The sequence below is a fragment of the Danio aesculapii genome, chromosome 3, assembly GCF_903798145.1.
Source record: "Danio aesculapii chromosome 3, fDanAes4.1, whole genome shotgun sequence".
Lineage (NCBI taxonomy): Eukaryota > Metazoa > Chordata > Actinopteri > Cypriniformes > Danionidae > Danio > Danio aesculapii.
In genome coordinates this window covers 21979727-22007242 of record NC_079437.1, presented here as the reverse complement: position 1 = coordinate 22007242, position 27516 = coordinate 21979727, and the positions used below count along the sequence as shown (strand labels likewise).

The following is a 27516-nucleotide window of genomic DNA, read 5'->3' as shown; positions in this document are numbered from 1 at the left end:
CATCAAATTTTCACTTTTGGACTTTAGTAAAACAGTAAATCTAAATAAAAATCTAATATAAAAACAAATAACATCTCAAATTATATAAATACCCGGCAGGCAATTCCAAGTTTACATATCTCACAGTTTGCTATGGCAATGTTGTCATCATCAACATTATAATACCCTACTGACCGCAGACATACTCGTGCTTTCCACTTCAAGCTGCTTCCGTGTTCTACTTTGCCGGCATTTAACTGTGATGTAATGCCACACACATTGCTGTTTCTGTGTGAAGTCAAGAAAGAGGTCTAACTCTACACCGCATAACTATAGATGTGTTAAAAAAATTATGAGAATATATATATATATATACACATATATATTCAAGTTCAGGTTGGTAGGTAACATCCAATTCCAATTGACTCTGAAACTACATGATCGGCCCCGATTTCCGATCACCTGATCTGATCTGGACATTTCTACTCTTAAGCTGCAGGGTTCATCTATTTTTGTCCTCGAAACATTTCCATTGTGGTCTGCGATTTGCAGTGCATTTCTATATTTGCATGTGTTGTGAGAATTTGTATGCGCATGTTGTTGTTTACTTAACTTGCAGCATGTTTGAGCTCGCTCAGCCACTTTACCTTTGGTTTTCATAGTATCTGACATTAAAGAAGACATTGGAGACAAGAAACGGTCCGGTTTCTCAACAAACTGCAAAACAAAGGTTTGGAACAATTTCAGGGTGAGTATGAGAACAGGTTTTTTTTGTTGTTGTTATTAGCAACATTGGTGGCAGTTAAGTGAACTGCAGCAAAAGTATATATTCATGCAAGTAATAACAGACTAAATGTGATATTTAGTCCTTTAATTAATTATGTTATTTTGACAATGAACCAAACCCATGCACACTTCTGTATGTTTGGTTTCGAAGTTGGTTACATAAAGAATATGTAAATATAATTCTGTGCAATTTCATTTTCAATACAATAAACATAAGAAAAAGACAGTAGTATGAAAAAAGCATCAGAGAAAACATCTGATCATAGTGACACATGAGGTAAAGACTGTTATAATAGTTTCACAAAATATATCTGAGACAGCATATGTTGATGATGTCTATGCGAGACTAGTTTGAATGAATCCTCTTCTGGTTAATTCCTTTTTCTTCACTCTGCAGATTGTCTCTTTCTGCAGCAATATAAATAATAAAACAGAAAAGAAGCTCTTGGAGGTGAAGGTTTTCCCAATACTAAAATCTTACAATAATATTTTGCAGGCATCTTTTTTTAAGGCAAGAATCACAATTGTGTCCTCTGAACTCTTGTGAGAGACACACAGACTAGTAATAATGAGACGTGAAGATCTCCTTGATCTTGTCTACTGTCCCACAACATGGTTGACCTGTAGGTCAGTGCAAGTTGACAAGTAAAACCAAACAGCGTTTCTCTGCTGATATTTGAATACAATCAGCATGAAATCCACAATAATAGAGAACTTCATTACCTGACCTTCAACCAGAAGGATCTTATATTTGCTCTTTCACCTGCGTGATGTCTATGCCGATTACAAGCCTCATCTGAGTGATCTGTTATTCAGGCGACAAGCCTCTTGTCTTGAGTGCATCACCTTGGCTAATCCTATCAGAAGGTCTTGACTGTCTTAATCCAAGAGATTAGACTCAAAGATGTCACTCTCACTCTTGATTCTCACTATGAAATGTGGAGCAAAGTTATATCATCTTTCTGTTAGCTGCTATTATTCGATTCTTCGATTCTGTATAGTCATAAGCAAACAGGAGACAAATGAAAAAGTTTAGATAGGATACAGCTGCGGATACGCACATCAGTACAGCATCATTTTTGTGACACTTGGAGGATTGTGATGTTTTATTTAAAACTTTTCTTTATTATCCATTATTTTTGTTAACTATTTTCAAGTATGTGTGCGTGAAGCTTGAACTCATATATCCCAGTTTCCTCAAACTTTCGTTCTCTCTCTATGACTTTGCTACATGTCACTGCAGCTGACTCAGATGTAAAATATGTGATGATGAGATACGGTTGCTAAGTGATGGAGGGGAGGCAGAGACCTTGCTATCTGGTATAATGTGTGTGTATTTTTCTGATGTTTCTGTACAGGCACACAACCTGAAGGTGTAGCTTGTCTACCTCACTACGGATGACGACTTGACTGCTATTTTCTGGAGAAATGCCCTGGGAGGAGTGGAGAAAAGAAGTCTATAAAACTGTGGGATTTTGTATATACGGCACTTCTGACTGCCTGATCGACTGATTGACTGCTGTTAAAGCCCAGATTTCTGAAGAAGCTTTATTCACTTGATAATAAAATATTGAAATTACTTACTGCCTCCGATTGACTTATTGAGCAGAGGGAGGACTTGGCAAAAGAAGTCCAACACACTGTGTAACAATAATTAATATTTTAACAGTACTGTGATGGTTGGGGTGGAGGTAGGCGTTAATAAACTACCATTTAAAAACAACTACCATTTTTACATTACTGTGATGGTTGAGTCTGGGGTTGTGGTAGGGGTAGACGCTAATAAACACAATTAATGGGAAATTTAATACAAATTATAAATAATTCTCATTAACTTCCAGCCACAACTGTCTCTGATCTAGCAACAACCAGATTAATTCATGTGGTACAAAAATAGTACATTTTTGACACATTTTATAATGTATATGACATGATAAATGACACATGCTGGATATAATGCACTGTAACAGGTTTTAGGATGAGAATGTTTACACAATGAGAACACATGAAATGTGGGAAACTTAAAAAAAATGTAAATATTAAACACATGAAAAACACATTAAACACATGAAAAATGGCAGTGATGTTCTCCAGTGTACACTTAGAATAAAGAAATGTTAATAAATATATTAATTCATAAAGTAACAATAATACACTAACAGTCCCTACTTTCATTGTTATAAAATATTATATACAGCTCTCTCTTTCAGTTTCTTCCTGAGGTTAGGTTTTTAGTCACCATAGAAAATAGCTATGAAATGTGCAATACGGCAAAACATGGCAGAAGTCCCAGCTTCTAAATTAAAGCAGGAAGTCACCAAGAGTGTTCGATATTGATTAAAATATATATATATATTTTACGTATTTTGGTGAGATTTTTTTTTTTTTTTTGCTGTAGGTGTTTTTGTGCCATAATTAGTTTGGTCCGATCATGGGTAAATACATTAAGGTGGTGGAAAGTCCTGTCTTAATGAGTGATTACTGATTCATTTTTAAAAAATTGAATCGAATGATTGTCATTATTAATAGATCCCTGAAATAATCACACGATTAGTTCAAAAAGAGATTCGTTTTAGAATAAAACACTGCAGTGTTGCTCTAAGATGAACAAATGATACCGTATACTCCGTCATTGTTTAGAGCCATTTTCACTGTATTTTTTATATTTTTTTAATGAAGTTCAAAAACAATATCACATTTCAAATTGCGCTCACAAGCTTGAAAATGCCTCTCTTGTGTGATATTTCCAAATCATATCATGTCTTTAAAGGTGCTGTATGTAAGTTTTTGACTCTTCTAAAGCATAAAAATACCATAATATGTTTGCAGATATTTCAGAACAATGCTGAAGTCAGTTATTCTGCTTTAAAAATGTGAGTTACATGCCAGAACAGCTATCTTTGTTTTGGTTCATTTAACCCAGCCACTGTTACTTTAGCCAATTATATTTCAGCACCGGGGCTTGCCTTGATGGACAACCATGTATTTCATACCTTCATTCAGAAAGGCTCTCAAAGCATGCGTTCATGACCGAAATCCGACCTCCAGTGGACAGTAGCAGACTCCGAAATGAGTTCCTCATCAAATTGGTTCGTGGAAGAAAGTGAAGAGCGGGGAGGCGGGATAGGGTGTCGTGGACGAAGAGGGTTGGGGAGTCGCGGATGGAGAGGTTTGGGGAGTCGAGGAAGACAGTGAAGAGTGGGAGCAGGGGTCCGTGTGAGGAGGAGAATTGGTAAGATGAGGTGCCGGATCAGATTTCAGAGGTGCCGGATCCAGCTTGTTCCGGCACAAATTAAGTAATGGAAGTTCCAAACGTAAATTCGGAAGGAGGCTGATCGATCAGGTGGGTCATTAAATTATCACGTCTGTGTATAAGTAGTGGTTGTAGCACTGTTTCAGTTTACTTTTGTTCCAGCATCCCTACACTTCTCAATCTCCTCCTCTGTTTTTTCAAAAGTTTAAAAAAGAAAAGAAAAAAAAAAAAGATGGGGGGTGGTTGGTTGGTGGCGTTGCGGTGGTGGCCTCGAGCCTCCTTCAAGGATGGGAGGTCCGAGTTCTCTTAGGGGTTTAATAGTGCGGGCTCCAGCTTCAGGACAGCAACACCAAAATCGTTTATGATGTTAAGGCAATTGACTGAGCAGGTGAACTCGTGAACGGGTTATTTTATTTTCAAGATCTGAGGTGTACAGTATTTGACAATAAATGTCATGTAAAATGGCATTCAAAGTCACATTATTAGCATTTAACACTGAATAAAGCACATAAGGTGTAAGGTGATCATAGTCATTTATCCTGTTGTTCACCTGTGAGAAATAGGAGGGAGCCGTTTATAAAATGTAAATTCCAGGCGTTGGATAGAACAAAAACTCATTTGAATATGAAAATATTGCTTCTATCAGTGCCGTTGCTTTTATTTAGAACACGATTTAAATCAGCCTTTAGGCTCTATAGTCAGGCTCGCTCCTGATCGTCCTCAATCTGGCAACCTGCGCTTGCATTTGTTTTGATCCAGGAGTGCAATACCTAGTTCAACCACTGGGTGTCAAACTTACATACTGCACCTTTAAAAAGAAAAGAAAAAAAAATGGGATATTTTTTTTTACTGTCATTAAATAATTGGCTAATAATTCTATCTGCATTTTAAAAAAACTTCAATATGAAGTTTCTGTTTCTTACTCTCACTATTTTTTTTATTTTACAAAGTGTGGCATACTTGATAATGTCATTTCCATTATAGTTAAATCAACAACTACAATATTATTGGGTATATGTGAAAGTATGCTGAAGGACTTTTAATTTGTCAGTAACCTGGGTTAAGCGTTTCCGGTGAACTTTATGCCATTGCAAAATCTGCGAGTTTAAGGTCTGTTTTCTTTGTGATATCCGATATAAAGTGGGTTTCAGGTTGTACAAGCAGCACTGCATTAAACTACATTTTCCCCCGCCATGTCTTTAAAATATGAACATTTATTTTACCCCAGTATTTTCAATGGAAAAAGCTGCGCTAGCCTGCCGATTCTGACAGGTGAGTAAACGGCTTTTTGTCTCGTTTTAAGCTTGAGCAACTAAATCAGGGATCACCAAACTTGTTCCTGGAGGGCTGGTGTCCTGCAGATTTTAGCTCCAACCCTAATCAAACACACCTGAACAAGCTAATCAAGGTCTTACTAGGTGTACTTGAAACACCCAGGCAGGTGTGTTGAGGCAAGATGGAGCTAAACCCTGCAGGGACACCGGCCCTCCAGGACCGAGATTGGTGGCCCCTAAACTAAATGAAAGCTAAAGTATATTTAACTGATTGTATTTTAATTAAATTACAACATCGATGCTGTAAAGGAACTATATAAAATAGAAAAAAAGTCACATTAACTGTTCACCGGAAGTTTATCAGCATGGGAAGAAAAACTAGCTCTGCATACACCATATTGCAGTTAATAAATATTGCACATCCATATCAGTTACTAATTTGTAAATCACTGCATCTCCAGTTTCTAATCAGTAGCACGTTAGTTTAATCCCACAAAAGAGCTTGCAAAATAAGGCCACCAAGTTCCAAGTAACAGACTTTCCCTGAAAGAGGCTTTGGTAGCTGTAAACATTCGGTTTACTTAGAGGGACAGTTCACCTAAAAATGAAGTAATGCCATCATTTGTTTCAAACCAGGTTGAGTTTTTCATTCTGTTGAATGCAAAAGAAGATATTTTGAAGAATGTTGGAAAGCTGTAGTTTTTCCGATGGAAGTCAACGAGAAACCTCAAACCTTAAAAGTTAATGAGTAAATGATGGCAGAATGTCATTTTTGGGTGAACTATTACTTCAAGTAATGCACTTTTCTCATGGCAGCTGACTGTCCTCTTCTGTTTTTCAGATTTTCACATTTTGTCCACAGAAATAAATTACATTAGTTGTATATGTAGTATATATTTGAAAATATCAGTACTTGATGCAGTTGAGATAATTCTTAAAGAAATGGTGTGCCAGTTTTCTCTCTTCATCCTCTTTTTCTTGATTCCTGTAACTGTCATAGCTGTCATATGTCTGATGTGTCTGATGACCAATAGAATAGCCCTTACATGTTGCTACCAATAACTTTCCAAGGCCATCGATGAAAAACTCTGATGAATGGAAATGAATGGAGAACAGTTAAATGAGCCCCATAAATACAAATGAAGATGATTGACTGTGGTAAAATTGCATAGACTTACCTGTGTGACCAACTCTTTTCAAGAACGGGTCGAAACCAATTCTTCGCACGGCTTCAGTCCTTGCCAAGAAATAATTTGTAACACCATCCACAAGATGGCATCCATCATACCCTGAAAGTGGCTGATGAAACTCTCCTCTAAGACGCCTAAGACATCCTCCTCCTTCATGCTCACCTCCCTCATCATATTCCAGAAGGAAATAAAACTGGTCACCAGACACCTCACCGCCAATCTGAGCAGAGAGAAATTACATAAATATCAATTGCTCCAAAATTCAACACTCTTATCTTTTCAGACTTACAACATCTAAGTCTGGAACTGCTTCCATAATCTCCACAAAACTCTCGATCCGGGTCTCATCCGAGAACTCAAAGTCATCATCGACCCACAGGAAGTATTTTGTTGTCAATTGAGATACAGCCAGATTCCTGCCTGCAAACCACCCCTGAGGAAGCAAATAAACACCAGCAGTGATTAGTTTACTAGAATGTCATGCACGTCATCTACAATTCAAGCCTTATACCAGGCTTACACCTGATATTACAATGCAGTTTTGTAAAAAAAATAAATAAATAAATAATAAAAAAAAAAATAATAATAATAATCACAATGATTAACAATACATTTTTAATTCGTATCCACATTTCTAAAAAGTTCTGAGAGGAAAAAACATCTAACTAGACTCTTATTTGAATTCTATAGCATAAAGGCCTTTTCACACCAAGTTAAGTATCACAGTCTAAAGCTGCGGTCACACTGGGCTTTGTGTGCGAAATTCTGTCGTGCGGCGCTGCAAAAAGGGGCGGGAATAAACAAGATGTTTAGACATTAAAAAAGCCAGCGATTTGCTCCATGTTTTAAATTTCTGTCCAGAGAGGTCCTGTTTTGATCCTCGATTGGTCTCTCGTAGTCAAGTAATGTGATTTCGCAGGTCAGAGTTCACCAAGCTTGAACTTTGCACCGCATCCACATGCGAAACTTGACGCATGACCTTGCGCTTCCGATCTGACGCATTCACGTGCGTATGAATGGAAGTCTATGGGAGGAAAAGCCCAGAGTGACCGCAGCTTCATTTCAAGAGGAGCATGTGATATGATTGACCGCAGCTGGTCTCTCATTTATAATCATTAGTTAGCCAATCAGAATAAACCAAACTCACTATAAGTAGCCTGGCTAAAACTATTCCCTTATCTTCGTTTTCCGAAGAACACCCTATTCACCCGATCCCTCCTTTACCAGGCGGAGCTCTCGAGAACTACCTGATCTTGTACTACCCTTACATGCTCATTGACCAGACAGGAGCTCTGGGCTCAATTATCTTCGAGCTCAGGGTTATTTCCTGGTATAGCATGCCAAACCTGCTATTATTATCAAGCAATATCTAAGTGCGAACTCTTGAACATAAAAAAGTTAACATAAAGTGGAGGCTCGTGCTGGTAATTTAATTGTTGTTTTTTTAAGGGATGAAGCAAAAATGCTCCGGATATTTAGAGTAATCCAGCAGGCCGTGCTTCGCGGCGGTCTTTCCAACGAGTTACTGTTAATTGTTTTTTTTTTGGAGGTACCCCAGGAAGAGGATTTTTTAAATCTCTTTACTGGCAACCCTCTGAAGATTAGAAAGATTATAGTTAGTGTTGTGGATAGGAAGTTGGGGCTGGAGTGTGCTTGTTTCATTTTCTTGTTAATTCTAATCAAAGTAAATATGGCAATGTTTGATTTAAACAAATTTATTAGAGAACCTAGTTTACCTATAACCTAACAAACAAGATACGATTGTAAAACACCATTTAGCACAGACATAGCATTCTACATAGGTTACAAAGAACATGAACACACAAACACATAACAACATTACGTGTTTGTGTGTTCATGTTCTTTGTAACCTATGTAGAATGCTATGTTTGTGCTAAATGGTGTTTATTGATAATTTACTGGTGGTATATCAATCTTCTTTGTAGAAAAATTCTTAGAAGTATTGCTTAACAACATGCATTCAAACAATATGACAGAAGAGTTTGGTCTGTATGCACAGCTAATGTGGTTTAAAGAACAACTGAATACATTGTATTTTGGTACTTGTGTGTTGAGATTATAAAATCTTTCACATTTCTCTCTGAGGGCTGAAACGGGGGCTCAGTGGTTAGCACTGTCGCCTCACAGCAAGAAGGTTGCTGGTTTGAGTCCCAGCTGGGTCAGTTGGAATTTGTGTGTGGAGTTTGATTGTTCTCCCCATGTTGGCATGGGTTTCCTTCCAACTTTTATTGACATTTTAGTAGTTTGAAACAATATATTACATAATATGTAATACATAGAGAATATTTTATCGATCTACATACATAGGAATTCATAGGCCCTATTTTAACGATCTATGCGCAAAGTCTAAAGTGCATGGCACAAAAGCATTAAGGGCATTTGCAAATCCACTTTTGCTTTTTGAACGATGGAAAAGTACGCTCTGCGCCCTGGCGCATGGTCTTACAGAGTTGTGCTTCTTCTCTTAATGAGTTATGGGTGTGTTTTGAGCTTAACGTGCAATAAACCAATCAGAGTCTCAGTTTTCAAAACACTTTGTTTTTGGGGCTTGAAAACTCTGGGGTAGTGTGGACAGAAGGCATAACCATAGCATAACTTTTAAACGGGGCCTTAATGTAAGCTGTGCTAACACTAAACTTTGTGGCGACACTGAACATGTTCTGTTAGCTAACATGGTCTGTAAACACTGTTGAAGCACATGGTTTCCTTAGAAGAGGTGTGATAATGGTTTGCTTTTGCACAGGCCGTATCTATGAATTGTTGAGAAACAGATCATGTAGTTTTCGAAGGGCTTCCTGAAATGGCCCCATAGACTTTTTGGTACACAGCTGTTAAAGAACAGATTGCATTGTGTGTTCTGCAGCTCTCGATCATGTGGGATACACCCCAGCAAATCCTGATAGTATTCATCGGATTCAAACCTACAATAGATTCATTTTGTTGATTCGCTTTTTGATGTTTGTCCATGAAAATAAAAAGCCTCCTACTGGCTCCCATGTTGATAATAGCCTACACAGAATCCCACAGACTCTAAAGCTGCAAAGCTCTGCTCAATAATGTCACTATTGTCTTCATGCCAATCACGTAGCTTTGCTCTTGACATTGGTCCAACATTAAATCTAATATCACCTCCCCAAACAAGCTAAAGCTGCGGTCACACTGGGCTTTGTGTGTGCGAAATTCTGTCATGCGGTGCTGCGAAAAGGGGCAGGATTAAACAAAATGTTTAGACATTTAAAAAGCCAGCGATTTGCTCCATGTTTTAAATTTCTGTCCAGAGAGGTTATGTTTTGATCCTCGATTGGTCTCACGCAGTCAAGTGATGCGATATCGCAGGTCAGAGTTCACCAAGCTTGAACTTTGCACCGTAACAAACTGCGAAACTTAACGCATGACCCTGTGTTTCCGGTCTGATGCATTCGCGTGCGTATGAATGGAAGTCTATGGGAGTAAGCCCAGTGTGACCGCAGCTTAATGTGCTGTAAAATTAAAGGAATGTTAAACTAATGATTGACAGAGTTGAGGGTTTATGTGAATAATCACTGAGCATTGCATCTGGACACATTTTTGCATGACCATTTAGTTGAGCTACAAGATGACACAATGTGTGTGTTCTGCTGTCTCTGAGGCTGAGCGCATGCACACAACAGCACAAGATCTCTTTCATGCTTCTAATCTACACGATTTCCCTGAAATTGCTTTGCTGAGGAACTATAAAATGTTATAAATCAATTTGTCTTAATTATTTTTTTTCCATAATTGTCGGAGGCCAAAATCGAAACTGAATTTTAATCAATTGCACAGCCCCACAGTAGAACTTGACCTTTTTTGGGGAAAGTAGGTCATGTCCACCATTTTCCCACTTGCTTTTGACACCCATGTCACCTACTGTACATTGGCCAAGTCAAGTCTTTAGCTTCATATCGAACTGGAAAATGTCCTTGCAGTTTTGGTGCTGCTAACATCCAAACATTGCTACAGCAGGGAAAGAAACAGCCAATCACATGTCACATTTGTGTTTGGGGAAGGTAGGACCTGCGTAAAAAATGTTTTTTTAACCTTTTCTGCACATCTAGGTTAATTAGAGTTGACAAAGGCTACATTCGCACTGCAAGACTTGATGCTCAAATCTGATTTTTTTTTCTCAGATCAGATTTTTTTGCATAGCTGTTCACATTGTTGTTATAGACCTTTTTCTTAGTTGCTGCATGGAGGGTGCCAAAGTGACCAGGGCCTTCTGGTAGGGTGCTTAGAACTTCCGTTAAGAATTGTCCTCAGCCAGAGCAGCGTTTCTCAACTGGGTGTCAGTACTGTTTTCAGTGGCTAATGGAGCATTTTTGTGATGCAAAACTGTCAGATCCGATTAAAGTGCGAGAGAAAAAAATTCTCCTAACTCAGTGTCTGCCGTCAGATCAGATGCTAAAATATAGTGCCAGTGTTCCTGACCTGTGAGCTGTTATATTGTACTCTGCGACTCTTCAATGCAAATACACACAAACAATACCTCACTGCATTATAAACAGCTAACCATATTACTGGCATAAAACTAGCAGGTATGTAAGCCATGCAATTTCCAAAAATTACCAATAAAAGAACGTTACTGATACTCTGCTGGCTGATTTGCTCATTGATTCTAATCAGGAGCAGTTATGTTTCATTGAGTTAGTTTGTATTGTGCAGTAATTACCACGGTGTAGTGTTTGGGTTGTTTATATATTTGAAAGAAAGAAAAGATGTTGACTTTAGCGATGACGAGGCTTCATTTAAATGGCACAAGATGCCATCTGACAATGAGGGAAAAATACCTTACAGCAGTAGTTTTCTATCCCATTAGATCGCATTTGTAAATGTAAAATAAAACAATTTGACTGTTTTAACTTTTAAATAATCAGTCCAGGAGGTGACGCTGATCGACAGCAGAATTAGTTCAAAGACGTTAAAAGCAGTTAAACTAGATTAAAACCATCGTTTCAAAGCTGTCCAAATGTGACTCTTTATACGCATCAGCTGCCAACCTGAAGTGAGCATCCTCCTTGTGCATACACGCAAAGCATAATGGGTAATTTTGCGTTCAAAGTAAAAGGTCTATAAATGAGGTCAATATCAGATTTCCAGTGTGAACAGATCATGGTCCTAAACTGACCCACATGCACAAAAGTACAGTTACGGACAGCACAAAATGTCTAATTATCCACACAATGTGTATACTGTACGACGTTGTCAATGGTTTAATATAATTATTGCCCTTTTCACAGACAACATAGAACTGCAAAGGGTTGTTCTGCTACTACTATTGTGTATTTCGGCATTTAAAGCCTAAAATGAGTCTCTTATGATTGAAAACACTGACTGTTTGTGATTTATGACAAGCACAGTGCGTGTCTTTCTGACTACCGGTGTGGTGAACTCATCAAGGCTTTATGAGCAGCCGCAGACTGAACTGAGAAGGCGGAGTTGGTTCATTTTCATATTTAGATTATAGTTTTTCATATTTGGTTCTGTTAATGTATTAATTTTTTAAAGTGAAAAATAGCTATTTTGTGTAGGCCTATGTGTTTTATTCACTTTATATATGCAATTTTTATGGACATACTTTTTATGTTAAAACTGAACAATATTTTTTTTAAAAGGCTAATAGTGAATGATTGGTTGACAAGCGCCAGTTTTGCATTCAAAATGCTAAGTATTAGCCCTGTGTGTTATTCTACTATGCTGCTGAGGAGCAGATAATGTTTGCAAACCAGAATGTTGACGCATATCGATCGGAGATCACATAAAATCCTACATAACTGTTCACACTGCAGGTGGACTGCAAAACATCAGATCTATGTCTGATTTAATACTGCATATGAAAGTGGCACAACTATGAGTCGAAAAGGTCAGATTCCATGTGGTTTGGGCTGTTCACACAGTCAAAACAAAAACAGATCTGAGGCACAAAAAAAAAAAAAAATCTGATTTGGGCCACATTTGCCTGCAGTGTAAACGTAGCCAAAGCATTATTATGCATGTCATGATTTTGCCAAGTACGATGCGATCCTGAATTAGCATACATGGAACATCATTTTTGTTGGAAAATGTAATTTATACCTATTCCCTACTCCTAAACCCAACCATAACTGTACATTATTTCCAAAATTATAATAATAGTTGGAAAACAATCATGTAGAAGTGCATAAACCTCAACAGTAAGCCTAAACTTAACATAAACAGTAAACACCCCCCTTAATTCTGATTGGCTGATTGGAATGTTGTTCCAGGATCAACAGAAATGTTAATCAAGAAACATGTCCTACTTGGTGAAATCAGGTTGTGGCATTATTATTATTATCTTTGGAGGGGATTAAGTTTGGGGACAATTCATTTATTGGTGGATATTGCTGGAGACACATCACCTTCATCTATGCTAATTCCACACCCTCACATCAAGCTAAAAGAGACAGCTGGTGGTCACACTCTAACTGTTTCAATTAATTTCTTGCTGTACAATAACAGTTCCTGAAAGCAGTTGTTCCCCTATTATTGAAATCCTTCGCTTCCTTTTTTGCCACCACATTGTCTGATGGCTTATTTATTGGTTCAGTAGCATCATCATGTACTGACCAGATCCTCTTCCACAGCACAAACAGAGACTTGATGAAGTATAATAGAGATGCACTTGACTGCATGTTAATATCAGGTGTAAACAGCAACAGCTCAATGCAAGCAATTACCTGTGCTGGAGGCATGATGTAATGCTCTATGTTGTCTCCGGAAACAGTTTCAGGGTTTAGACTGTCGTCTGCAACGATGATCTTGATTTTTGGGTAAAACTTTCGGATGCTCTTGATGAGGACGTTCAGCTCCTTGTACCTCAGAAAGGTCTTGGTTAATATGGTCACTTGTGAGTTGATATCTGAAATGAGATAAAATCAAAAGCGTTCTTTAGGAGATATTAAAAATTTTAAAACTGTGCTAAAATTTAAGCAGGATAGCTTGATTTTTGCTTTACTTATACATTACAGACCTTCCAGTTGTTTTAATCCTTTAATTACCTGCTCTACCAAATGTTTGACCATATTTTGACTGTTTTAAATAATGACTGTTAAAGCCTTTAAAGAGTGACTGTTTTAAATGATGGTTTACACACACAGCATTGTTAGTTTATATTAAAAAAAAATTATAATAAAAATAAATAAATAAATAAATCATAATCCTGTTGCATTACTACACTTGATTTTGGTTTTATTGTAAAAAAAAAAAAAAAAAAAAAAGTAAACATGTTAAAAGAGAATCTGAAATATTTAATGGCGTACTTCCAAAAAAAAAAAAAAAAAAAAAAAAAAGATAATTTCTATTTAGAAATGTTTGCTTTTATTTTAAATAAATTGGTCCTACACTTGATTTTTCATAGTGTATGTATTAATTCTTGTACTTTTACCATACACCAACATATCAACCATTTGGTAGAGGCTGATATTTAAGAAATTATATGATGTGTTGGAAAAAAATGCATTGAGTTTTTAAATATTTTTTATACTTGTCTCTCTTATTCCTGTTTATGCAAAATGAGAAAATATGATACACCGGTATTTTGGAATATGGAAAAACTGTCTTTACGCTGTTTCATCGGTATTTATATTACTTTCTATTTTATTTATACATGTCTCTTTTATTACTGTTTATGTAAAGCACTTTGAATTGCCAATGTGTATGAAATGTGCTATATAAATAAACTTGCCTTGCCTTAACTAGTGACATTAGGAGTTAAGAAATGCAAACCCAATTTTTTTTGGTGGGGCAGTTAAAGGGTTAAGCAAATTTGATGTCACAGTGTGTTTGTTTGTTTTTTTATTTCATTTACCTTCTCCTGGGTCATACAGAACCGGAACTGTTGGTCTCCTAATCATGATCGGAAACTTGGCCTCATGGTCCTCAAAAGAGAAAAGAGCTACGGAAAGATATTTAAAGCAATTTACAACATTGACACAATGTCTTGAACAATAATAATAAGCATTTTGTTTTTAATATTGGTATTCATGAAGGGTTGATAGCATTATGTTTATTGTAAGTGTGCGCCTGCCACTTTAAAACTTCTTTAAAGGTATAGGGGGTGGCACAGTGGCTAGCACTGTCGCCTCACAGCAAGAAGGTGGCTGGTTCGAGTCCTGGCTGGACCAGCTGGCATTTCTTTGTGGAGTTTGCATGTTCTCCCCGTTTTCATGTGGGTTTCCTCCGGGTGCTCAAGTTTTCCCCACAGTCCAAAGACATGCGGTACAGGTGAATTGAATAAATTAAATTGGTTGTAGTGTGGAAGGGCATCCACTGTGTAAAATATATGTTAGAATGGTTGGCAGTTCGTTCCACTGTGGCGACCTCTGAAATAGAGACTAAGCCGAAAGAAAATGAATGAATGAATTAAAGGGATAGTTCACCCAAAACTGAAAATTACCTCATTATTTACTCTCCCTTGTGTGGTACTAAACTTTTGAGCAATTTTTTTTTGTTGAACATGAAAGGAAATACTTTGGAAGTCGATGGGTGCCAGCAACCAGCATTCTTCAAAGTAGAAAAAAAATTGATATGGGAGTCAATTGGTGTGAATAACCAACATTTTTCAAAATATCTTCTTTTGTGTTGAACTGAGGAAAGAAATGCTAATATGCTTTAAAACAAGTGAAGGGTAAGTAAATAATGACAGATTTTTGGGTGAACTATCCTTTTAAAATCAAATGTTTTATATGGCTATTAATGTTTATGCTAGAGATACCCAAAGTAGGGCCCATTGGCCAAAGTTGGCCCATTGTAATCTTTGATTTGGCCCACCATCCCATTTCTAATTTGACATAACCTTTTATTTTTGTTTGGTTTTTTTTATACAAAAAGTTACAAAAGTTCTATACAAAAGTTTTTTTATTTTAGCTACAAAAAAGCCATCTGAAATGAAATATTTCAATTAAATGTAAATGAATCAGAATTTTAAAAATGTAAATACTGTCACTTGACAAATAGAGGACTATGCAGAAGAGCAAATCAAGGCAAAAACTAGTGTAACTCCTTTCTGTTAGAAATGAGATTTTTTTTGGTTTTACTGTAATAAGTTCATTATAAAATGTAAATATATTATTGTATTATTTAATATACAGCAATGTATTTTAGTTATTTTTAAATAATATTAAATAAATTAGGTAGTTACCCATGGCAACTATTTTTACCTTCGGCCCACTAGCCTTAATAAAGTTTGTTTTTTTGGCCCTTCATAAGAAAAAATTTGGGCACCCCTGGTTTATACTGTACATAAGATGGAAAAAACTCATTCCAACTCTTCTTTTACTGTGTTACATCACTTATAAAGACCAGCACAGGCGGAATTAGAAATCATTAAAACTAGTTGTCAGTTTACTGTTATTGTTACCAATGATTAGTCACAAACTAAATGTTGTAACTGAACCATTCACTCAACCAGTTTGTTCAAAAAGGCTGATTCAGTCAGGAATGTCCCTACCACTGTTTTTTTTTATTTCAATCACAAGATCAAACCATCTAAAAGTTCTTGTCAGTGCTCTTTGTTCTAAACCCATGTTTAACCTGAAGCAATGTCCCAAATGTATAATTAAGAAGCTTGTGTCTGACCAAGAATTATGAAACCCTGTTCTTTAAATGAAATCAAAAGCACAGTTGTATTCTGGTTGGAGGTTGTGGTGCCTGGATGGTTTAATGACTTTAATTGTAAAAGACACAAAACATCACTTATATGTGCAGTTTATTTATAAACTAATTTCTAGAGGCTCACGTGCTTATGATTGATCATGGCTTGTCCCGCATCAACTACAGTACTCATATCATGCCAATCAGATTAATTTTAACTCACTTTAAATAACCAGAGTTTTTCCAATCCAGTCATCTTCGTCTTGAAGAATCCCCCCTTCCACCCCTACTCCTCCGCCTTCTACTGATAGGGTGGCATGGCAGCCCACTGTCATCTCACAGCAAGAACACCACTGTTTTGATCCCTTACCAGGCCAGTTGGCGTTTCTGTGCGGAGTCTGCACATTCTTCCCGTGCTTGCATGGGTTTTCCCGGGGTTCCTTCCATCATCCAAAGACATAAAATATAAGTGAACTGACTAATTCAAAGTGGCATTATAGACAAGTCTTAGTCTGCTATATCTCATAGCTATTACTAACACATTCACAAGCAGGGGAGTTCTCGAGACCTACCCGAGCTCAAACTCCTCTCTCGCCCTTCAAACAGGAGGGAGCCCCGGGCTCAAGGATATTATGAGCTCAGGGCTCTCTCCTGGGACAGCATGCCAAACAGGCTTTTTTTAATCAGTCATCAGCTAAGTGTGAACTCTTCAAATTCTGATATTACTGTGCTTGCTGAAACAGCTATTAGAGATGAGAGGAAAAATAAAGGGCGACAGACGCCTTCGACAGAGAGTGTGAAGAGTTCAATCTGAGAGTAAATCTGTAGTTTTTTCTGTATTTACATTTTTGAGTCATTTAATAAAGTTTTTTTGCAAGTGTATGGTCAACATTTGTCCAAACAGTGATAAAGTATATCCTTAGTCTAATTTAGAAGGGACACCTGTGTTCATTGGCTTGAATACCAACAGCTTAAACAGACTTCTGTATATTTTAAATCTTAGGCCTTTTGTTCTCAGCAGAGAACAAGGTAAAGGATTTTGTTTTGTTCTTGCATTTGTTTTATTCCTATTTTGAAGTGGATCTGTTATATTAGTAAAAGTGTGTTTTTATTCATCTGCTTCCTGGAGTGGACATTTGCTTCATTCGCAGAATCCATTGAGAATCCTTGTGGAAAGATATGAACCTAATTATTCATTCATTTTCTTTTCGGCTTAGTCCCTTTATTCATCTGGGTTCACCACAAACCTCAAACTTATCCAGCATATGTTTTACACAGCAGATGCCCTTCCAGCTGTAACCCAACACTGGGAAACACCCATACACTCTTGCATACACATACACACACACACACTACAGCCAATTTACTTTATTCAATTCACCTACAGTATAGAACCAGCTACCTTCTTGCTGTGAGGTGATCATGCTACCCACTGCACCACCGTGACTGAATATAATTATTCCTTAAAAACATTACAAAAGACCGCCCTAAACATAGAAATATAGTGGAGAGAGGATTCTGGTAGTTTATTTAATTAGGGTATTAAATGAAGGCATCCAGCACAAGGGGCACATTAATATGAATGAAAGGACACTCCTGTTATCGATTTAAAGGGGGTGTATTAAGGTCTTTTCACTTATACTCAACCACTTAAATTCTGTATTTTGTCCACCAATGAGAAAAAAATATCATCAACATATAATAAACACTTTTTGTATTGACTTGCTACCATTTAAGTACTAGTTTTGACGTCATTTACAGTAGTTAATTAATTTGACTTAATTTTGATTATTTAGTAAGAAATTGGAACCGAGTGGCAATGGCCTCTTGCTACACATTCTCACTGAGTGCTAAGATGGAAGAACTCAATGGATACGTCTCAATCAGTGCAGTAATCAGTGCACTGATCGGCGTGTCAGCCGTTTTAAGTGCTGTCTTAATTTCAAAATTCTTCCAATTCACTTAAATGTTTGCACCCTGAAAAGTCTCAAAATGCACCGTGAAAATCAGGGTGTATCAATACACACTATGCACACTTAACGATAGTTCGGATATGCGAGTACTGAGTATTGTTGCTGACCACGTCCATCCATCCATTTATGACCACAGTGTACCCATCTACTTCTAGCAGGATACTGCTCCATGTTATAAAGCGCGAATCATCTCAGACTGGTTTCTTGAACATGACAATGAGTTCTCTGTACTCAAATGGCCTCCACACTCACCAGATCTCAATCCAATAGAGCACCTTTGGGATGTGGTGAAACGGGAGATTGGCATTATGGATGTGCAGTCAACAAATCAGCAGCTGTGTGATGCTATCATGTCAATTTGGACCAAAATCTCTGAGGAATATTTCCAGTACTTTGTTGAATCTATGCCACAAAGGATTAAGGCAGTTCTGAAGGCAAAAGGGGTAGACCCAGTACTAGTAAGGTGTACCTAATAAAGTGGCCAGTCAGTGTATATATTATATATGCACAATGAAAATTTTCTTAAGTCACACTCAGTGTGTCCCAATGTATAGTGAAGAGAGTGAATCTCCGTCCTTATCAGCACCTGAATTTGTGTACACAAACTACTGATGAACAACCTCGGGAGCAAGGGTGCTGATTGAGACGCTGCCAACGTAACACACATGCTCCAGGGTTAACTAATTAATTGTAAATAGCCATAACACTACGTGTGAGTTTAATCAGGATTAACTCAATGTAATGTTTTATTTCATTTTATTGAGGGGTTTTATAAACATTCTTTTTATTTTATCTCTGAAACACTGTGGCACTTAATTTCTCGAAACCACATTTGAAGTATATTTTAAAGAATGTATCTGGTAATAAGTGTGAATAGGAGTGTTAAATTGTTATTTCATTGCTTAAGCAAACCACTTAATATAAAATAAGTGAGTCTGCTGTCCTCACCCAGGTCCGATGTTCTGATGTGGTAGACGCTGCTGGTGTAGCTCACTCTGGACAGCAGATCATTGAGTTGTGTAAGGTTGCTACATGAGATGGTCAGTTCACTCTGGCCCTGTCCATCTACCTGCTGTCCATCCTGAAGATTCTCCACTGAGAGTACACCACTCGTCACACTCAAAGACACCTGATTGGATTTAAAGCAGATCAAGTACTGTAAAATTAGAATTGACAGAGAATTAAATCATAACGTAAGATTAAAGAGAGTTTGCTCCAATTTAAACCAACAAACCTTGTAATGTCCAATATTGTTTGTTCGTACACTTGTCCCTTTAACTCGAAGGGCAAGACCTGAAGTGAGGATATTAAAAACAATTATCTTAGTAAATAGAAAGGAAAATATATATTTTCTTGTGTGTAATATTTATGAATGAAAAGATCAGATGCAAAAGCCTACAAGTGCCATCTGATATTTTCTTCTAAATCAAACGTTTTTTTTTCTGGTTGCTGGATGTGTAGGTTTAGTAATTTCCCTTTTATGGTATGTTTATGTTCCCTTTTAAGTTAAATAACTGAACAAAAACTGAAATAAACATTTGAGCTTGAGAACAAAAGCTAATTTTAGAAGAATTTCAGATGCCACTTAAAGAGTTTTCCATCTGAACTCTTCATATGCAGTTTATACTATCAAATCAGTTCTTTAAATACAGGAAAGCTCGTTTGTTTATTGCCTTCAATACCAACTTTATATTTCAATAAGAGTTAAAAGCAGGAAGGTCTCGAAGTCTCAAAATTCATGGTTTCAAATGACACCTTTTTTATTTATCTGTAAACTGCACTTTAAATCGAGTGAGATTAGGCTCTTTTTGCTTAGTAGATTAACTGTACATAATCTAGAGCATTTCTATTTTGAACTGAATGAATCATTAACCACTCAGAGTTTCCATGACGGTGTCCGATGCATTTTGCACCTGCCAATACGTCATTATTTGGCATAGTACATGAAGGCGGAATTACCAATTATGGGTGAATTATACCTTTCAGAAATACAGTAAGCTGGCTCTTAGATAAAGCAAGCTCAGTAATACAAATCACATAATTTAAATCAGCGATACCCATTATCAACGTTTTTATTTTGTCCAGATTGGACTACTGTAACTCTTTGTATTCAGGAGTTTTGCATGCTTCAATTGTACACTTGGAGCTGGTTCAAAATGCAGCCGTTAGTCTTTTAACTGGGACAAATAACGTTCTAGTATCTGACCAGTTTTATCATCCCATCACTGGCTTCCAGTTCAATCAAGGATTCAATACAAGTCATTGCTATTTGTTTTTAAAGGTTTGAATGGTCTGGCACCTACTTACATTGGTAAGCTTCTTCACTGGCACACTACAATGAGGCCAATTAGTTTCAGCTAGGTGTTCCCAAATCACAGTTAAAATCAAAAGGAGACAGGAGACTTTTTCTGTCACAGCCCCTCATCTGTGAAATGGTCTGCCTTTACACATCAGATCATGCTCTTCCTTTTGGTGCTTTTAAGTGTCATTTATAAAAAAAAAATAACAATAAAAAAAAAAAAATCACCTTCTGTCTCTTGATTATAATTAATTAATTTTAATTTGTTTTAAATATAGCACAATCGCCTCACAGCAAGAAGGTTGCTGGTTCAAGCCCCGGCTGAGTCAGTTGGCGCTTCCGTGTGGAGATTGCATGTTCTCCCCGTTTTCGCGTGGGTTTCCTCCGAGTGTTCCGGTTTCCCCCACAAGTCCAAAGACATGTGGTATAGGTGAATTGGGTAAGCTAAATTGGTCGTAGTGTATGTGTGTGAATGAGCGTGTATGGATGTTTCCCAGTGATGGGTTGCAGGTGGAAGGGCATCCGCTGTGTAAAACATATGCTGGATAAGTTGGCGGTTCATTCCGTTGTGGCGACCCCAGATTAATAAAGGGACTGAACCGAAACGAAAATGAATGAATGAATGTTAAGTATTTTGTTTATTTACAAGTATAGATTTTGTATGTTGGTTGTTTTGTAAAGCACTTTTGTCAACATCTGTTGTTTTTTTAAATGTGCTCTATAAATAAAGAAAACAAACAAGCATATTTATTTCACATTATCTCAACATTACTTTTCATTTATTACTGATTGAACAAGTTAAAGCAAATTCACAAAGTAGAAGTTAAACCCACAAAGGCCCTGCATGCTTATACTTCCCTGTATTTGTAAATAGAGTGGACCAAATTAATTTTGCTATTTGCTAAGTACCTGCAGTGCATGCTCAAATGCATAGTTTTGACCCAGATACTGATATAGTATCCATGACCGGATAAACCTAAGGGCTAGGCAGGTCTGAAGCCCAAGGGCCTGCACGAGGAGGGTCGATAATGTGAAATATTCATTTCGGCTCGCTGCTGTTCAAAAACAGTGATGCCACTAAACTATGGCTCAGAGTGGCTTTAGCTCAATCAGAGTTTTAAATAGCGCTATTTAGTTCACAGTAAAGGTAAACAGATGTCCTGTTTTTCCCCACACTCTCAGAAATAAAGGTACGCAAGCTGTCACTGGAGTGGTACCTTTTGAAAAAGTACAAATTTTTACCTAAAAGGTCCATATTAATACCTCAAGGGTACATATTAGTATCTAAAAAGTACAGAAGTGTTCCTCTCAAAATTTTAGGGTACTACTTTTGAGGTACCGATATGAACCCTTCAAGTACATATGTGTATCTTTTCAAAGGTTTCCATGCCAGTGACAGCTCTTGTACCTTTATTTCTGAGAGTGCAGGAAAGTCCCTTAATTCCTAGAACAGTTCCTCATTTCAGCTTTACCGTGAGAATGGTCCAGTCAAAGGTAGGCTAACCAAGCGCATCATTAACGTGCAGTAAGAAAGCTCAGGATAGGCGGAAACATGCAAAATGAACTCATAACTGAGGCGCTGTCTTTAAAGATATTTGAGGGATTTATGCTCAGCTAAAGTTTAAAGTAAAGCGCTCATTTAGAAGGCTTTGCAAATGTGTGTTATTTATTTATTTTTTTTTTCTGGTTTTGGCAGCCTTTTTAACATTTTAAAGTTAAAATAGATTTTGTATGCGTGTACTTTAATGGAATAGAAAACATTAATAATCAAATATATATTAAGTGGAAAATCAGACTCTATAATAATATAAATTAGCAAATTAAAAATATGAATAATAATAATAATAATAATAATAATAATAATAATAATAATAATAATAGCAAAAAAAAGCTACTTTTGTGAGGCAATAATATAAATGGAGCTCTTTGGTTTGCTATAGCCCCAGGGCTCAATATGTTGCTAATCCGGTCCTGCAATATCTAATGCAGTATCAAGTTCTAATGCTGAATTTCAGGATTTAGTATTGTAAATGCTATTTGTGGTGGTTTGTGGGGTACATCAGCTGACAAAACGGCAAACAGTTTTATCCTTGTGCGTCAAAAAAAGTTCTTTCACAGACGTCGATTTTGTCATGAGTCATAATCATAATTATCAAAGATTCATTTTTAGAATTTAACCCTTTAAATAATGGTCTTACAAAATGTCAGGTGTTTTGATGAACAATTTTCAGTTGATGATTAACAATAACAAAAAAATAAATAAAAAACACAAATTGTGTATAAACTCAACAGAGATTTATTCTTCTGTCTATTACTTACCCACCATTAGGTAAATAATTCAGCTGTGCTTACTTTAACCCAGCATTATTGGGAGTGAATGATAGTGATCAGTAAACAGAAGTTAACAGAAAAAGCATGCTAACCTGGTATCATACTTTTCTTCAGAGGAACTACCCTGAAACCTGTAATAGGATACTGTAGAGGAGAGTTGGCCGGGGCGATGAGAATATCTACATCTGTTTTCATTCTGAGAGATATAAAAAAAAAACAATGCATGAAGAAATTAATATTAAAAGAAGAAAGAACGACCATTCAAATGTTGCACCGCTGCTCAAATGTAATACAAGGGTGCAAACTGGCTATACAAGAGTGTATTTAATCTTAACATGGTTTTGGGGTTGTTTTACAGGACTGCAGAGTAAATAAAGAGATTTTAACCTGAGTTTACTTTGCTTGTACTCCTTTTCTCTGCGTTCACAGATGTCATTTAGTTGATCTTTTGGAACGAACTGCCTGGTGAGTTCAGCTCCTTCACAAGAAATATTTAACCTGCACAGTTCAGTCAAACATGACAAGAAGATAAAGACCACATATGAAGCAGATCATATCATCTGGAGATATTTAATTTGAACTAGCAAATATTCAAAGTGATTTTACCTTGAGGCTGTGTCATGTTCAGGACTGAGACCGTTAAAAAGAATAAAGTCATCAGTTACATTGCCAGGTAATTAATCAGACAAACAGAATTAAAAATACAATCTAATTGTAATGTGAAAGTTGAAACTCTGAACAGAAGGAAAGTTGACAGCTAAATGTGTAAGGGCAATGGTGAAGCTGATTATGATGTACGTTTAGGAGGCCAAAATGAATTTCCACACGTGTGGACAATAAAGTTTTCTATAGCTGATGTATTATATGCTAAATATCTTGGAAATGTCAAACTTTTAGAAAAAAAAAAAAAAGCTATTTATTTTGGGGTTTTTTTTGTCACAAATGTAGCATTTTTTATGAAATCTACCTGCATTTTAGTGGGAAAATAACATGAACACATGAAGATTGAGTAGAGGCTTGGTTCTTGATTTTAATGTATAATAGTCATATACCCCTAGCCACAAAAATATTCTTAGGGCTGTCAAATTTAGCTAAAAATCATCAAAAAATGCTGGCAGTGGGTGGCAACTTTAAAAAGCTGCAGGGAAAGAATTAAAGCTTGCAGCCAATGTTATAATTCAACCAATGTTATAATCATTAATGGATTATTACGCCTGAATGAGTTTTAGAGCACAATGTTTTCACAGAAGAGTCGAGCTTTAAAGTCTGTGTGAAATCTAAATTTACCATGTTTACTTTGCTAGCGGACATTGTTATGCTTTAGATGAATGATTATTCCCTGAAATTTATTCCACTGAAACAAAAAAAAAGTATGTTTTGATCATTTTCAATCAAAGTCCAACCATTTGCTACACTGTAAAATTAAAATTCAATGGGGAGATTTAATGAAAGACCAATAAAAATACTAGTATAATCCATTAAATGTCATACAAACATTAATAAAATCTAATTTAACAAACTGTGTGACAGACTGCACCTTAAAGCACATTCTATTTGTTCTCTCTCTCCCACATAAAAAAAGGCAAATGTTTTGTTAAATAAAAGTGAAATACTTCTGAATTCTGAATAATGAAAAGAGTTTTGAATAATGTATTATTTTCATCAGTATGATCAAAAAATAAAAGAGTAGCCTACAGTATTTTAAGCTATTTTCACTGTTAATGACAAACCTTTCTTTGTGCTGGTACATTTCGGTCTCACTTTTTTCAGAGTCTTTAACCAGGTCATTTGACCACAATGAAACTTTGCTTTCCAAACTTTGTTATTCTTAGCTAAATGAAAGCCAGTGTGGGTTTGATGATGGCCATTTCACACACTGTGAACTTTGTGCAAAAAGAAGATAAAGGCTTGATAAAATTATATTGTGAACCTTTTTAAAGGTTAAATGCTTATTGGATTCTCTCTCATGTTTTTATAGTTTAAATGTCAAAAAAATCATGATTTCATTGCTTTCTCATTTGTATAATAATAATAATAAATTAATTAATCCAATAATAAGCATTTTGTGTGTGTGTGAAAAACCTACAGTTGAAGACACATTTATTAGTACTCCTGAATTGTTGGCCCCCCTGTATATTTTCCCCAATTTCTGTTAAATGGAAAGATTTTTTTGTCTACACATTTCTAAACACAACATTTTTAATAACTTATTTCTAATAACTGATTTCTTTTATCCATGATGACAGTACACAATATTTTACTAGATATTTTTAAAGACACTAGTATTCAGCTTAAAGAGACATTTAAAGGCTTAATTTCATTCATTTATTTTCTATCCGGCTTAGTCCCTTTATTAATCCGGGGTCGCCACAGCGGAATGAACTGCCAACTTATCCAGCATTTGTAGAGAGAGAGAGAGAGACAGACAGAGAGAGACAGAGAGAGAGACAGAGAGAGAGACAGAGAGAGAGACAGAGAGAGAGACAGAGAGAGAGCGAGAGAGAGAGAGAGAGAGAGAGAGAGGAAAAAGGTGACTGCTTACCGGAATGTTGGCATGCTGTTGAACACTTCACATTGTAGAAACAAGAAAATCAGTAAACTGAGCAACATCAGGACAAAAACAAGCTTCAAGCAGTCTTTAACTTTCATCATAAAAGGTAATCTGAAAGAACAAGCAGACACAAATAATTACACTGGAATTCTAGATAGAAACTTTAGCTATATGGAATAAAACAATAATTTAAAGGTTTTATTGATGTAAAAGTAAAGACATTCTAGGATCACCTAACATATGATTGTGCTGTTCAGCACGTTCCAAATGGGAATGACACTTCAGAATGACAAACCATCGTGGTCACCATATTGATGTGTCATTCCAAACTAAAGTACTCAAAACTGGTCACTTTGAAGGGCCTCGAGGGATTTCAAAATGGTACAGCTAATGGACACTCCGGACCCCCATGAACCTGCATTATTGTAGCATTATGTTTTGATATAATGTAATATAAACATTCATTTAAATGTGTATATATTTATATATATATATATATATATATATATATATATATATATATATATATAAAGAATTATCATTTTTATGTAATCATTCAATTTATATATAAAAAACATGCAAAAATCAATTAGCCAACAAACTAATTTCCAGTAAAGCTGAACAAGTGAGCATTACAAATGACTTCAAAGCGTATGGCACAAAAATGTAATTGCTTAGAACTTTTATAAGTTAATTTGATTGAATTATTTATAATTATATATGCAGTGCTATTGTACATTTGATTATTCAATTTCTGTACTTTAGTTAGACTCCCTAGAAACCATAAAACACTTTTCACTTTTATCTGTGCTCTATTTTTACTACTATTATATTTTATTTATAATAGGTTTCTTTTATTATTAAGTAAAGTACTTTGAATTACCACTGTGTATGAAACGCTCTATAAATTCACTTATCTCGCCTAAGGATCCCATTTAGATTACTCCTATATCTTGCAGCCCTAAATTACAGAATATATATTATATCGATAGACATTGCAATATTCCTACACTGTAAAAACTTTTAGTTAATTTACTTAAAAAATTAGTAAACCCATTGTAATTTGAAACTGTTAAATCGACTTAATTTTAGAATTATGCACACAATTTATTTACTTCATTTTAAGGCAATGGGTGAACTCACTTTGTATTTTTAAAAGTCAACTAATTGCTTTCAAAGCAATAGGTTTTTGGGTTGTATCTTGAAAATTAGATTCTACATTTCATCTAATTTAAAAAAAAATCCACAATTGTTCTTAAAAAAATATAAAATTACATATTTAACATCAAGCACAATATACTGAATTCCATAGGGAATACCTCACAACCTTGTTTTGTAATCACTACAGCAGCAGGATAAATAAGGTCTGCAAGCTAGTTTAGAACGTGCTGTGTCATGAACAAAAGTGTGTCATTATCAGCCCTTCATCACACTTATTTTTTTAAATATTACAATTTTAATAAAGCCTTTTCATCTTTATTGGAAGAAACATACAAAACGTTAGAGATGAGAAGGACGAGAGAAAAAAATTAAAGGCAAACGAGCTGGAATTCAAAGTTAGGTTGCTCATAACACACAATCCTCATATACGCACTGCAGCAAGGCTAGTTTTAACAATGTAATAGTGCACATAACACCAGTTCAAGTTACAACTTGTAGACTTTTCTTTCTCTAACCTGCTAAAAATCTGTGCAGCTCAGCATGAGCATAATTTAAATGCATATTTCTAGTGAAAGCTCATTTTGATGATGCTTTTATGCACCCAATGCTATGCCTTTATGTAGTAAGTGTATGTAACTATTTGCAAATAGTTAAATAGTAAACAGTTAAATATATATTTTTTAAATTCAGTCCTTTTTTTAAACATGTCCTACAACCACGGCTATTGTTGTTTACTAAAGATGAATCAAACCTCGTACGTACTAAAGACAAATAAGTAATCAGATTAAAAACTAACAGACAGAGCATTCTAAATAAGTGTGCATACCTCTTTGCCATAAACAACTGCAGTCTCAGTCATAAAAATTCCACAATCAACCTTGGGTTCAGCCTTAGCTGACCAGCATGAATTAGCAAAATGAAAACCATACACAGAAAAAAGCAAAATTGTGGTATACTGTACTTACCGGTGTGAAACGCTCTTATCAGAAAAGCTGTAGGGCAAATAAGATCTTGTCATACGTGAGAAACATTCTCATGCGAGCTCCTTCCTCTTATGGGTACATCTAAAAC

General features: G+C 36.0%; 1 protein-coding gene across 2 annotated transcripts; it reads right to left on the bottom strand.

Annotated features, from left to right (window-relative positions):
* Positions 1 to 75: 75 nt before the first annotated feature.
* Positions 76 to 27516, bottom strand: b4galnt2.1 (beta-1,4-N-acetyl-galactosaminyl transferase 2, tandem duplicate 1). 2 transcript variants are annotated; one of them, XM_056453371.1, is made up of 13 exons: positions 27411 to 27516; positions 25276 to 25395; positions 23340 to 23363; positions 23121 to 23231; positions 22826 to 22929; positions 19338 to 19396; positions 19052 to 19232; positions 14347 to 14433; positions 13217 to 13398; positions 6772 to 6915; positions 6471 to 6702; positions 6206 to 6380; positions 76 to 696 (listed from the first exon to the last, which is right to left on the bottom strand). In XM_056453371.1, exons 1-13 carry the CDS (start codon positions 27461 to 27463, stop codon positions 651 to 653), a joined length of 1518 nt encoding a protein of 505 aa, XP_056309346.1. In that variant the 5' UTR covers positions 27464 to 27516; the 3' UTR covers positions 76 to 650. The 2 variants fall into 2 exon arrangements, with proteins under 2 accessions (XP_056309346.1, XP_056309347.1); XM_056453372.1 differs by lacking the exon at positions 76 to 696 and adding an exon at positions 836 to 4826.